The sequence below is a fragment of the Pseudoliparis swirei genome, chromosome 10 (genome assembly GCF_029220125.1).
Source record: "Pseudoliparis swirei isolate HS2019 ecotype Mariana Trench chromosome 10, NWPU_hadal_v1, whole genome shotgun sequence".
NCBI lineage: Eukaryota > Metazoa > Chordata > Actinopteri > Perciformes > Liparidae > Pseudoliparis > Pseudoliparis swirei.
Window position 1 is genome coordinate 270,149 of NC_079397.1, and position 15,000 is coordinate 285,148.

The window sequence follows — 15,000 nt, forward strand, 5'->3', positions numbered from 1 at the left end:
AGAGGCGATGACGGAGGCGCTGCCTGAGATCTCGTAGTAGGTCGTCCACTCGGAGCTCAAGGTCACCGGGTTGAAGAAGAACATCTGCAGGACGAACTTCCTGAAGGTCACGAGGAACGGCCGCTGCCAGCTGAGGACCGCCGCCGTGGGGCTGAGGGGGAAGACGGAGAGCTGGAGCACCCCGGAGGGCTCTACACACACACACACACATATACCCTCATTCACTTTGTGCGATTTGAACAATAGGGGGCGCTACAATTATTCAACAAATGTGGGCGTTTTTTGCTTGAATTTGTCATTTTTTGCCGTTCTACATTTACAGACTCCTCCTACAAAACTTCTCCGATCGACTCCCATCTTGTTCAAGGACGATCTCAAGGCCTTGAAGATGAACGCTGAGGAGAACCGTGACGTTATGTCCTCCCCAATAATGCCATCCCTTCATTTCTTTCTTCGATGTTAAATTTATCTTCTTCAATGTGAAATATTAAATATGAAACGGCCGATGCTCATGAAGGCGTCACCAGACTCACGGATGTCGATGATGACGGGTTCTGACGGCGGACTGGTCAGCGGCCCGTTGGTGTGCCGGACCACCACCCGGTACTGGGCCCCGGGGGTCAGGTGACTGATGATGTCACTGGTGGAGTTTTCCTGGAGCAAGAAAAACAACACAAATAAAAACGTTCCTGAAGACGATCAAACTGAAACAAAACGTTATTTACTTATTCTGAAAATCGAAGTTAAATACAATTTTTAGAATTAAGAGAAACTATTTGAGAATTAAGTTTTAACATGGTGTGTTTATGAGTAAATAAGTTAAGGTATAAGTTAAGTTCAGTAGTTAAGGGCTGAGTTAAGTAGTTAAGGGCTGAGTTGAGTAGTTAAGGGCTGGGTTGAGTAGTTAAGGGCTGGGTTGAGTAGTTAAGGGCTGAGTTGAGTAGTTAAGGGCTGGGTTGAGTAGTTAAGGGCTGAGTTGAGTAGTTAAGGGCTGAGTTGAGTAGTTACGGGGTGGGTTGAGTAGTTACGGGGTGGGTTGAGTAGTTACGGGCCGAGTTGAGTAGTTACGGGCCGAGTTGAGTAGTTACGGGCCGAGTTGAGTAGTTACGGGCCGAGTTGAGTAGTTACGGGCCGAGTTGAGTAGTTACGGGCGAGTTGAGTAGTTAAGGGCTGAGTTGAGTAGTTACGGGCCGAGTTGAGTAGTTACGGGCTGAGTTGAGTAGTTACGGGCCGAGTTGAGTAGTTAAGGGCCGAGTTGAGTAGTTAAGGGCTGAGTTGAGTAGTTAAGGGCCGAGTTGAGTAGTTACGGGCTGAGTTGAGTAGTTACGGGCTGAGTTGAGTAGTTACGGGGTGGGTTGAGGCGGTTCATCCAGCGGCGTGGCCCCGTACCTCGCTGCAGTACGTGCTCTCCATCCTCTGGCTGGGAGCCGGGCGGAGGCAGGTGGTGGAGACCACCGACACCAGGCTGCCGCTGTGGGTCTCTGAGGACGGAGCCCAGGAGACCAGCGCGGTGCTGGAGCCCAGCAGCCGCACGCCGACGGCCTGGGGGCGCTGCCGGAGATCCTCCAGAACCTCCCCGGCTGGACCTGAAGCACAGCACTGGTTGTCATGGCGCTGTGGTCTGGTTGTCATGGCGCTGTGGTCTGGTTGTCATGGCGCTGTGGTCTGGTTGTCATGGCGCTGTGGTCTGGTTGTCATGGCGCTATGGTCTGGTTGTCATGGCGCTATGGTCTGGTTGTCATGGCGCTGTAGTCTGGTTGTCATGGCGCTGTGGTCTGGTTGTCATGGCGCTGTGGTCTGGTTGCCATGGCGCTGTGATCTGGTTGTCATGGCGCTGTGATCTGGTTGTCATGGCGCTGTGGTCTGGTTGTCATGGCGCTGTGGTCTGGTTGTCATGGCGCTGTGGTCTGGTTGTCATGGCGCTGTGGTCTGGTTGTCATGGCGCTGTGGTCTGGTTGTCATGGCGCTGTGGTCTGGCTGTCATGGCGCTGTGGTCTGGCTGTCATGGCGCTGTGGCCTGGTTGTCATGGCGCTGTGGTCTGGTTGTCATGGCGCTGTGGTCTGGTTGTCATGGCGCTGTGGTCTGGTTGTCATGGCGCTGTGATCTGGTTGTCATGGCGCTGTGGTCTGGTTGTCATGGCGCTGTGATCTGGTTGTCATGGCGCTGTGGTCTGGTTGTCGCGGCGCTGTGATCTGGCTGTCATGGCGCTGTCTGCTGTCGCGGCGCTGTAACTGGTTGTAGCGCTGTGGTCCGTACTGAGGTAGAAGCTGAAGCCGGTGCTGCCGCCGCTCTCCCGGGCCTCACAGTCCCCGGTGGCGCTGAGCGTGGCGACCCGGACGCGGTACGTCCCCGACTCCGTCAGCTCGGAGAAGAAATCGTGAGTGTTTTCATCCACGGTGGCGTTGAGGGAGGAGTTACCTGAGGAAGGTGAGGAGCCTGGTACTGCATCGTCATCATCAACACCATCTCTACCTCCATCTGATGGATGGTGGAGGTCTCCATCGTGGAATATGCCGACTATGAACTATTCATCCACTCTGTCACAGTCATTACCTTCGCATTGAAAATGCCGGAAGGTTATGTTTTGATCGCCGTGTATTTATTTATTTATTTGTATGCGTGTTATTCACAAAACTCAAAAAGTATTGAACCGAATCGCATGAAATTTGGTGGGATGATTGTTTATTATCCCGGGACCATTTGATTAGATTTTGGGATCAATCGGGTCAAAGGTCAAGGTCAAGGAAAGGTCAACATCTTTTTTTTTACCATAGCACGATACATTTTTGTCCTATTGGCATGCAACTAATGCCAACATGTTCATAATTCAATGCCCAATCTTGTGATATGCGAAGGTATGCGCTCTACCGAGTGCCCGTTCTAGTTGGATGTATTTTAACTCTAATCTGTCCTTCTGGTCACATGACATCTATTGTCCATCCTGGAGAGGGATCCTCCTTTGTTCTCTCCTCAAGGGTTCTTCCCTTTTTTCCCCCTGAAGGGTTGTTTGGGAGTTTTTCCTGATCCGATGTGAGGTCAAAGGTCAGGGATGTCTATGTGTACAGATTGTAAAGCACTCCGAGACAAATTTGTAATTTGTGAAATTGGGCGAAACAAATAAACTGAATCATCATCATCACCCTCCTCCTCCTCCTCCTCCTCCTCCTCCTCCTTACCTTCTCTGGAGATGTAGACGTTGAAGCCTTCGTAGCTGGTCGGGGGTCTCGGGGGCTGCCAGCGCAGCTCCAGCAGCATGGGGGTCATGGGGGTCAGGCCGGAGGCCTGGGAGGGGACCCCCATGGCTGAACCGGGCTCGTTGGAGTCCTCGTAGTCCACCACGCCGTTCACAAACTCCTCCTCCTCCTCGGCAGGAGGCGGCGTGGTGGGGTCCAGCCAGGAGCTCAGAGTCTGGTTGGTGCCTGTCAGACTCCGTGTTGGGCTGAAGGGAACACGCCTGGAAGCCCCCTCAGAGGGCTGCTCCTCCTGCTGCTCCTCCTCCTGCTGCTCCTCTAGGAGGTCACGGGCTTGATGGGAGGCGCGCTGGTTCTCCTCGGGCCCCTCAGGAGGAGCCACGTCTGGGTCACCTGACAGCGTCCTCTGGCTCAGGAGGACGATCTTATGGAACATGTTGAGGGGGGGGTAGGGCACTGAGACAGGTGAGACAGAGACAGGTGAAACAGAGACAGGTGAGACAGAGATAAGTGAGACAGGGACAGGTGAGACAGAGAGAGACAGACAGGTGAGACAGAGACAGGTGAGACAGAGATAAGTGAGACAGAGACAGGTGAGACAGAGACAGGTGAAACAGAGACAGGTGAGACAGAGATAAGTGAGACAGAGACAGGTGAGACAGAGACAGGTGAGACAGAGATAAGTGAGACAGGGACAGGTGAGACAGAGACAGGTGAGACAGAGATAAGTGAGACAGAGACAGGTGAGACAGAGATAGGTGAGACAGAGACAGGTGAAACAGAGACAGGTGAGACAGAGATAAGTGAGACAGAGACAGGTGAGACAGAGATAGGTGAGACAGGGACAGGTGAGACAGGGACAGGTGAGACAGGTGAAACAGAGACAGGTGAAACAGAGACAGGTGAGACAGAGATAAGTGAGACAGGGACAGGTGAGACAAGTGGAGACAGAGACAGGTGAGACAGAGACAGGTGAGACAGAGACAGGTGAGACAGAGATAAGAGACAGGGACAGGTGAGACAGAGACAGGTGAGACAGAGATAGGTGAGACAGAGATAAGTGAGACAGAGATAGGTGAGACAGGGACAGGTGAGACAGAGATAAGTGAGACAGGGACAGGTGAGACAGAGACAGGTGAAACAGAGACAGGTGAGACAGAGATAAGTGAGACAGAGACAGGTGAGACAGGTGAAACAGAGACAGGTGAAACAGAGACAGGTGAGACAGAGATAAGTGAGACAGAGATAGGTGAGACAGGGACAGGTGAGACAGAGACAGGTGAGACAGAGATAAGTGAGACAGAGACAGGTGAGACAGAGATAGGTGAGACAGGGACAGGTGAGACAGGTGAAACAGAGACAGGTGAGACAGAGATAAGTGAGACAGAGATAGGTGAGACAGGGACAGGTGAGACAGAGACAGGTGAGACAGAGACAAGTGAGACAGAGACAGGTGAGACAGAGATAGGTGAGACAGGGACAGGTGAGACAGGTGAAACAGAGACAGGTGAGACAGAGATAAGTGAGACAGAGACAGGTGAGACAGAGATAAGTGAGACAGAGACAGGTGAGACAGAGACAGGTGAGACAGAGACAGGTGAGACAGAGACAGTTGAGACAGAGACAGGTGAGACAGAGACAGTTGAGACAGAGACAGGTGAGACAGAGACAGGTGAGACAGAGACAGGTGAGACAGAGATAAGTGAGACAGAGACAGGTGAGACAGAGACAGGTGAGACAGAGACAGGTGAGACAGAGACAGGTGAGACAGAGACAGGTGAGACAGAGACAGTTGAGACAGAGACAGGTGAGACAGAGACAGTTGAGACAGAGACAGGTGAAACAGAGATAAGTGAGACAGAGACAGGTGAGACAGAGACAGGTGAGACAGAGACAGGTGAGACAGAGACAGGTGAGACAGAGACAGTTGAGACAGAGACAGGTGAGACACAGACAGGTGAGACACAGACAGGTGAGACAGAGACAGGTGAGACAGAGACAGGTGAGACAGGGACAGGTGAGACAGGTGAGACAGAGACAGGTGAGACAGAGACAGGTGAGACAGAGACAGGTGAGACAGGTGAGACAGAGATAGGTGAGACAGAGACAGGTGAGACAGGTAAGACAGGTGAGACAGAGACAGGTGAGACGGGTAAGACAGGGACAGGTGAATAAATCAAAAAATGTTGTGTACATTCACTTCCACCAATGTACCTTCATAGAGTCCTACAGGTGAGTGTGTGATGTCACTAGGGGTCACCTGTCTGGTGGTGTACAGGTGAGTGTGTGATGTCACTAGGGGTCACCTGTTCGGTGGTGTACAGGTGAGTGTGTGATGTCACTGAGGGTCACCAGGGCCTTCCGGTACACGGTGACCTCAGACACCAGCCTGAAGGTGATGTTCCGGTAACACACGCCAGGTAACCAGTGTTTGAACACCGTCTTCCCTTTGTAGAAATCTACGAGGACACGCAACAACAATTATTATTTAATACATATATTTACATATTTATTATATATATTTACATATGTATGTTCTAGAAAAATTATTAGATATTTATATATATATACATATTTATATTTATGTATATATATTAGTGCTGTGAAAAATAACGCGTTAACTCAGTTAATTAAATTACAGGTTTAACTAGTTTTTTTCTTTAACGCATTTAACGCATGCGCAGAATGAGCTTCCAGTCCGTCTGTTGTTGGTCGTCTCTCCAGCAGCGTGTCATTCTGTCTCTAGTGTCGCGTTAACACGACTCCGATCTCCGCCTCGCTACCGCAGAGCTCGGATGCCGGCGTGCGCGCACATCGACGAAAAAAGTCACTTGCACCAGCGAGCCGAAAATTGACGGGGGGGGGGGGGTAGACGAAAATTACAGGGTGACGGGTGGAGATTCCCCCTGTTATAATAGGAGGGGAAACACTGGAGTTGATAAGCGTGTCTTCTTGTCTGATCAATACGCAACTGTGAGGTGCGCGAATGGACCGAGCGGCCAGCTGCTGATCACTCACTCAATGAATAGAAATTTTTTTTGGGAGCACCGAAGACCCATTTTGACCCAGGAAAAACCCTGAATGTATATATGTGATTAATTATGATTAATCCACAGAAACCTGTGATTAACCTGATTAAAATTTTTAATCGTTTCACATATTTTTATATATATTATATGGAACACGCGTGTTGGGCCATTGAAAACGCCTACCTTTGTAGAGCATGGAGCGGCGCTCGGCTGCTTCGCTGAAGCTGATGTTCACGCGGCTGAAGACGGTTCCTGCTGGAGGCTCCATCTGAAACACCACGCCGGTCTCTGGAGACTCCCGGTAGTCGGAGACCTGGACCCAGCGGACAGGAAGTGGCTCTGACGAGGAAAACCACAAGTCACACCGTGAAACATGAAACATTCGCTGTAATGAAACATGAGGAAACACTGAAACACTGACACCCACGGGTAGCAGGTCTCCCCCACCGGCACCAAGAGGTTTCCTTGAACGACATGGAGCAGACTGCTCACTCCTCCAGCTCTGCTGCCCTTTTTATAGGAGCAGCAGCTGCTCTGACTGATTACCAATCAGTCAGCAGCCAAGGCCAGATTGGGGACAGCTGGCACAACTGACACACTGAAACACTGACACACTGAAACACTGACAGACTGACACACTGAAACACTGACACACTGACACACTGACAGACTGAAACACTGAAACACTGACAGACTGACACACTGACACACTGACACACTGAAACACTGACACACTGAAACACTGACACACTGACAGACTGAAACACTGACAGACTGACACACTGACAGACTGAAACACTGACAGACTGACACACTGACACACTGAAACACTGACAGACTGACACACTGAAACACTGACACACTGAAACACTGACACACTGACACACTGAAACACTGACAGACTGACACACTGACACACTGACACACTGACAGACTGAAACACTGAAACACTGACACACTGAAACACTGACAGACTGACACACTGACACACTGAAACACTGACACACTGAAACACTGACAGACTGACACACTGACACACTGAAACACTGACACACTGACACACTGACACACTGAAACACTGACACACTGCTGAAACACTGAAACACTGACACACTGACAGACTGACACACTGACACACTGAAACACTGACAGACTGACACACTGACACACTGAAACACTGAAACACTGACAGACTGACACACTGAAACACTGACACACTGACAGACTGACACACTGACACACTGACACACTGAAACACTGACACACTGAAACACTGACAGACTGAAACACTGACAGACTGACACACTGACAGACTGAAACACTGACAGACTGACACACTGACACACTGAAACACTGACAGACTGACACACTGAAACACTGACACACTGAAACACTGAAACACTGACACACTGACACACTGAAACACTGACAGACTGACACACTGACACACTGACAGACTGAAACACTGAAACACTGACACACTGAAACACTGACAGACTGACACACTGACACACTGAAACACTGACACACTGAAACACTGACAGACTGACACACTGACACACTGAAACACTGACACACTGACACACTGACACACTGAAACACTGACACACTGCTGAAACACTGACAGACTGACACACTGACACACTGAAACACTGACAGACTGACACACTGACACACTGAAACACTGAAACACTGACAGACTGACACACTGAAACACTGACACACTGAAACACTGACACACTGACACACTGAAACACTGAAACACTGACACTGACAGACTGACACACTGACACACTGAAACACTGACAGACTGAAACACTGACAGACTGACACACTGACACACTGACACACTGACAGACTGAAACACTGACAGACTGACACACTGACACACTGAAACACTGACACACTGAAACACTGACACACTAAAACACTGACAGACTGACACACTGACACACTGAAACACTGACACACTGCTGAAACACTGACACACTGCTGAAACACTGAAACACTGACACACTGACAGACTGACACACTGAAACACTGACAGACTGACACTGACAGACTGACACACTGAAACACTGACAGACTGACACACTGAAACACTGACACACTGAAACACTGACAGACTGACACACTGAAACACTGACACTGACACTGACACACTGACACACTGAAACACTGACACACTGAAACACTGACAGACTGACACACTGACAGACTGACACACTGACACACTGAAACACTGACAGACTGACACACTGACACACTGAAACACTGACAGACTGACACACTGAAACACTGACACACTGAAACACTGACAGACTTGACACACTGAAACACTGACACTGACACTGACACACTGACAGACTGACACACTGACACACTGACACACTGACACACTGCTGAAACACTGACACACTGACACACTGCTGAAACACTGACACACTGAAACACTGAAACACTGACAGACTGACACACTGACACACTGAAACACTGACAGACTGACACATTAAAACATTAAAACACTGAAACACTGAAACATTAAAACACTGAAACATTAAAACATTAAAACACTGAAACACGAGTCAAGACCTATCATGTGACGAACATGAGTAATTACTTGTGAGCACCGGGACGGTCCTGACGGGTCTGGACCAGGTCTGGCCCCGTTTCAGCCGGAGCCCCACCATGTAGCAGAGCCCGTGCAGCGACGTGTTGAACAGAAGCGGCTCGCTGGTGTTCTGAAACGGAACCAGGATCAGCCGAGGCTCCCCGGACAGCTGGGCGGCGTACGCCGAGACGCCGGGCCGCAGGTCGGAGCGCTCGAGCCTCGCCACCACCAGCCCGTCTTCATCCAGGGACGCCTGAAACGCCCCCGCGCCCTGAAACACGAGGAGAGTCTTCATCAGACACTGAAGCACGAGGAGAGTCTTCATCAGACACTGAAGCACGAGGAGAGTCTTCATCAGACACTGAAGCACGAGGAGAGTCTTCCCAGAGTCCTCTGGTTCAGATATATAACCACCCGGACCAGGTCCTATACTGGTCCTGTATGCATCGTGAACTGGTCCACACACACACATGCGCACTTAAAGAGACAGTACGCAGAACATTTGTTATTGAACCCGGTTTTAGTCTTGAGAATAAAACAGGATTTATATTATAACTAGAAGATGCATTTCCTGCTGAAAATGCGTTGGAATGCTTAACATCTGAAAGCTTGAAGCTGAAAAATATAAACTAAATTGCTGAAAATGTCTGAAAATAGCTGAAATATGAGGACACACACTCTTGTTTATGATACATTGTGTCAAACTCTTTTTTTACCATAGCACAATACATTTTTGTCCAATTGGCATGCAACTAATGCCAACATGTTCATAATTCAATGCCCAATCTTGTGATATGCGAAGGTATGCGCTCTACCAAGTGCCCGTTCTAGTTTAGTTATTTCTCTCTCTGGTTCTCATGTCTGACTTTCCCCCATCTCTCTCATTTCTTGGTTTGTGATTCATATCTTTGAATATTTAGAAGATAAAGTTTTGCTTATCTTTTCCAGTTATACATTTCCACCCAATATGTTTGTGCTTCATTATTTTCAGCAGGAAGTTTTCCTTTTTGAAATATTCAGATGTTTAAGCTATGTTCGGCCTATTTCAGCTGTTGGCAGCTATTTTCAGCTATGTTCAGCTTTTTTTTAAAAAGTATTTATATAGCGATGGTAGGAGAAGCCATGCGAACGAATGACAGAGAGAAGAGGAGGGGACCCAGGACGGAGCCTTGAGGAACCCCATAGTGAGAAGAAGAGGAGGGGACCCAGGACGGAGCCTTGAGGAACCCCATAGTGAGAGGAAGAGGAGGGGACCCAGGACGGAGCCTTGAGGAACCCCATAGTGAGAGGAAGAGGAGGGGACCCAGGACGGAGCCTTGAGGAACCCCATAGTGAGACGAAGAGGAGGGGACCCAGGACGGAGCCTTGAGGAACCCCATAGTGAGAGGAAGAGGAGGGGACCCAGGACGGAGCCTTGAGGACCCCATAGTGAGAGGAAGAGGAGGGGACCCAGGGCGGAGCCTTGAGGAACCCCATAGTGAGAAGAAGAGGAGGGACCCAGGACGGAGCCTTGAGGAACCCCATAGTGAGAGGAAGAGGAGGGACCCAGGACGGAGCCTTGAGGAACCCCATAGTGAGAGGAAGAGGAGGGACCCAGGACGGTGCCTTGAGGAATCCCACAGTGAGACGAAGAGGAGGGACCCAGGACGGAGCCTTGAGGAACCCCATAGTGAGAGGAAGAGGAGGGACCCAGGACGGAGCCTTGAGGACCCCATAGTGAGAGGAAGAGGAGGGACCCAGGACGGAGCCTTGAGGAACCCCATAGTGAGAGGAAGAGGAGGGACCCAGGACGGAGCCTTGAGGAACCCCATAGTGAGAGGAAGAGGAGGGACCCAGGACGGAGCCTTGAGGAACCCCATAGTGAGAGGAAGAGGAGGGACCCAGGACGGAGCCTTGAGGGACCCCATAGTGAGAGGAAGAGGAGGGACCCAGGACGGAGCCTTGAGGGACCCCATAGTGAGAGGAAGAGGAGGGACCCAGGACGGAGCCTTGAGGACCCCATAGTGAGAGGAAGAGGAGGGGACCCAGGACGGAGCCTTGAGGAACCCCATAGTGAGAGGAAGAGGAGGGGACCCAGGACGGAGCCTTGAGGACCCCATAGTGAGAGGAAGAGGAGGGGACCCAGGACGGAGCCTTGAGGAACCCCATAGTGAGAGGAAGAGGAGGGGACCCAGGACGGAGCCTTGAGGGACCCCATAGTGAGAGGAAGAGGAGGGGACCCAGGACGGAGCCTTGAGGAACCCCATAGTGAGAGGAAGAGGAGGGACCCAGGACCAGCCTTGAGGGACCCCATAGTGAGAGGAAGAGGAGGGGACCCAGGACGGAGCCTTGAGGGACCCCATAGTGAGAGGACAAGGATCAGACACAGATCCTCTCCACGTTACCCGGTAGTTGTGGTCGTTAAGGTAGGAAGAGAATAGAGCGAGTGCAGTGCCTGAGATCCCAGGTCCTGAAGAGAAGAGATCAGGATCTGGTGGTTCACAGTGTCAAAATGCTGCAGAAAGGTCTAGAAGGATAAGGACAGAGGAGAGAGGAGATGCTCTAGCAGAGTGAAGGATAAGGACAGAGGAGAGAGAGGATGCTCTAGCAGAGTGAAGGATAAGGACAGAGGAGAGAGAGGATGCTCTAGCAGAGTGAAGGATAAGGACAGAGGAGAGAGGATGCTCTAGCAGAGTGAAGGATAAGGACAGAGGAGAGAGAGGATGCTCTAGCAGAGTGAAGGATAAGGACAGAGGAGAGAGGATGCTCTAGCAGAGTGAAGGATAAGGACAGAGGAGAGAGGATGCTCTAGCAGAGTGAAGGATAAGGACAGAGGAGAGAGAGGATGCTCTAGTAGAGTGAAGGATAAGGACAGAGGAGAGAGGATGCTCTAGCAGAGTGAAGGATAAGGACAGAGGAGAGAGGATGCTCTAGTAGAGTGAAGGATAAGGACAGAGGAGAGAGGATGCTCTAGCAGAGTGAAGGATAAGGACAGAGGAGAGAGGATGCTCTAGCAGAGTGAAGGATAAGGACAGAGGAGAGAGGATGCTCTAGTAGAGTGAAGGATAAGGACAGAGGAGAGAGGATGCTCTAGCAGAGTGAAGGATAAGGACAGAGGAGAAAGGATGCTCTAGCAGAGTGAAGGATAAGGACAGAGGAGAGAGGATGCTCTAGCAGAGTGAAGGATAAGGACAGAGGAGAGAGGATGCTCTAGCAGAGTGAAGGATAAGGACAGAGGAGAGAGGATGCTCTAGCAGAGTGAAGGATAAGGACAGAGGCGAGAGGATGCTCTAGCAGAGTGAAGGATAAGGACAGAGGAGGAGAGAGAGGAGGCCAGAGAGGAGGAGAGAGAGGAGGAGAGAGAGGAGGACAGAGAGGAGGCCAGAGAGGAGGAGAGAGAGGAGGAGAGAGAGGAGGACAGAGAGGAGGAGAGAGAGGAGGACAGAGAGGAGGCCAGAGAGGAGGAGAGAGAGGAGGACAGAGAGGAGGACAGAGTCTGTAGATCTGTGTGGTCCTCAGTCCCAGAGAGAGAGATGAAGAGGTGGTCAGAGACATGGAGTCACAGTGAGTTAGAGGGAGAGCAGCTTCTACTGGACATGGAGTCAAGGTGGTTGCCGGCTTTGTGAGGAGGAGGGACTGAGTGAGAGGTTAAAGGAAGACAGGAAGAGTCACAGGTCACATGACTTCTGTCTGGATGTTGAAGTCGCCCAGGAGGAGGAGCGTGTTCCGAGAAGGTCGACAGGAGGACGTCGAGCTCTTCCAAGAGATCTCCCAAAGAACCAGGGGGTAGAGAACAACCATGTGGAGTTGAGCCGGATGAGTCACAGCATGGAACTCAAGTCAGTGGATAAAGAGTGGCAGCGGGGAGAGAAACACCATGTGGGTGAGAGGAGTCTGGAGCTCCACCAGAGGGTCTGAAGGAGACGTCTGCTGTGGTCCAGGTCTCAGGGAGACAGGAAGTCAAGCGACTGCTCCACGGCAAAGAGATGAAAGCGGCCTTTGGCTGACTGACCGTTCCAGAGGCCTCCTGTGACCAGGTGCTGGGTGTGAGTAGAACGGGTAGGAAGGAGAACAGAGGAGGGGTTCCGGTCCATGAATGAACGAGTCCTATAGGAACTACGAGGAGAGATACAGCTATGGGAAATACACACATATTCACTAAATGGGGAAATACTCAGCCACGAAGACTCCAAGGGAAGACTCCGATGTCTTTGTCCTCCGAGTCTTGACTCCAACGGAAGACTCCTATGTCTTTGTCCTCCGAGTCTTGACTCCAAGGGAAGACTCCGATGTCTTTGTCCTCCGAGTCTTTCATTTCACTGCACACCCTGTGTGTGTATGTGACAAATAAAACATCTTGAATCTTGAATCTTGAATCTTTGTCCTCTGAGTCTTGACTCCAAGGGAAGACTCCGATGTCTTTGTCCTCCGAGTCTTGATTCCAAGGGAAGACTCCAATGTCTTTGTCCTCCGAGTCTTGACTCAAAGGGAAGACTCCGATGTCTTTGTCCTCCGAGTCTTGATTCCAAGGGAAGACTCCAATGTCTTTGTCCTCAGAGTCTTGACTCCAACGGAAGACTCCTATGTCTTTGTCCTCCGAGTCTTGACTCCAAGGGAAGACTCCTATGTCTTTGTCCTCCGAGTCTTAACTCCAAGGGAAGACTCCGATGTGTTTGTCCTCTGAATCTTGACTCCAAGGGAAGACTCCTATGTTTTTGTCCTCCGAGTCTCGACTCCAATGGAAGACTCCGATGTCTTTGTCCTCCGAGTCTTGACTCCAAGGGAAGACTCCGATGTCTTTGTCCTCTGAGTCTTGACTCCAAGGGAAGACTCCGATGTCTTTGTCCTCCGAGTCTTGATTCCAAGGGAAGAATCCAATGTCTTTGTCCTCCGAGTCTTGACTCAAAGGGAAGACTCCGATGTCTTTGTCCTCCGAGTCTTGATTCCAAGGGAAGACTCCGATGTCTTTGTCCTACGAGTCTTGACTCCAAGGGAAGACTCCGATGTCTTTGTCCTCAGAGTCTTGACTCCAAGGGAAGACTCCTATGTCTTTGTCCTCCGAGTCTTGACTCCAAGGGAAGACTCCTATGTCTTTGTCCTCCGAGTCTTGACTCCAAGGGAAGACTCCGATGTCTTTGTCCTCAGATTCTTGACTCCAAGGGAAGACTCCTATGTCTTTGTCCTCCGAGTCTCGACTCCAACGGAAGACTCCGATGTCTTTGTCCTCTGAGTCTTGACTCCAAGGGAAGACTCGTATGTCTTTGTCCTCCAAGTCTCGACTCCAACGGAAGACTCCTATGTCTTTGTCCTCCGAGTCTCGACTCCAACGGAAGACTCTGATGTCTTTGTCCTCTGAGTCTTGACTCCAACGGAAGACTCCTATGTCTTTGTCCTCCGAGTCTTGACTCCAAGGGAAGACTCCTATGTCTTTGTCCTCCGAGTCTTGACTCCAAGGGAAGACTCCGATGTCTTTGTCCTCCGAGTCTTGACTCCAAGGGAAGACTCTGATGACTTTGTCCTCCGAGTCTTGACTCCAAGGGAAGACTCCGATGTCTTTGTCCTCCGAGTCTTGATTCCAAGGGAAGACTCCGATGTCTTTGTCCTCCGAGTCTTCTGACGCTAAAGACCCGATCCGGTTCTGAGCCCAGGTTGGTGCCGATTACCTCCAGCCGCGTTGACACCGCCCCTTGGCCGTTGGTATTCAAATGACACTCAATTGAAACCAGGTGATGAGCGCTCGTCCAATCAGTGAAGATTCAGGTGTCAGTAAACAGGACACACCTCTCTACCAAAACTAATCCTACAACAGGATAGACCAACAATCCAGCAGCTCTAAACAACAAATACAACAGTAACTCAGCAGATAAAACTAGTTTAAAGAAAATACTTAGCAGGATCTAAGTAGTCAGTAGTCTCGCCTCACAGGTAGAAGATGCACACCGTAACTACTTCCTGTCCTCCTTTAACTACTTCCTGTCCTCCTTTAACTACTTCCTGTCCTCCTTGAACTACTTCCTGTCCTCCTTTAACTACTTCCTGTCCTTTAACTACTTGCTGTCCTCATTTAACTACTTCCTGTCCTCCTTTAACTACTTCCTGTCCTCATTTAACTACTTCCTGTCCTCTAACTACTTGCTGTCCTCCTTTAACTACTTCCTGTCATTTAACTACTTCCTGTCCTCCTTTCAC

The 15,000-nt window shown here is 50.4% G+C and overlaps 1 protein-coding gene across 1 annotated transcript in view; it reads right to left on the reverse strand.

The window, feature by feature from the left end:
- The window catches only part of LOC130200853 (receptor-type tyrosine-protein phosphatase O-like), a 22,641-nt gene that overhangs the window by 4,991 nt on the left and 2,650 nt on the right, over positions 1-15,000 (reverse strand). Inside the window, exons 2-9 of the mRNA XM_056425430.1 lie at positions 8,842-9,103; positions 6,405-6,560; positions 5,499-5,651; positions 3,178-3,648; positions 2,258-2,419; positions 1,390-1,586; positions 534-654; positions 7-191 (exon numbers count right to left, since the gene is read on the reverse strand). Of these exons, the coding sequence (XP_056281405.1) occupies positions 7-191; positions 534-654; positions 1,390-1,586; positions 2,258-2,419; positions 3,178-3,648; positions 5,499-5,651; positions 6,405-6,560; positions 8,842-9,103 (1,707 nt within the window). The remainder of the gene's footprint in view (positions 1-6; positions 192-533; positions 655-1,389; positions 1,587-2,257; positions 2,420-3,177; positions 3,649-5,498; positions 5,652-6,404; positions 6,561-8,841; positions 9,104-15,000) is intronic.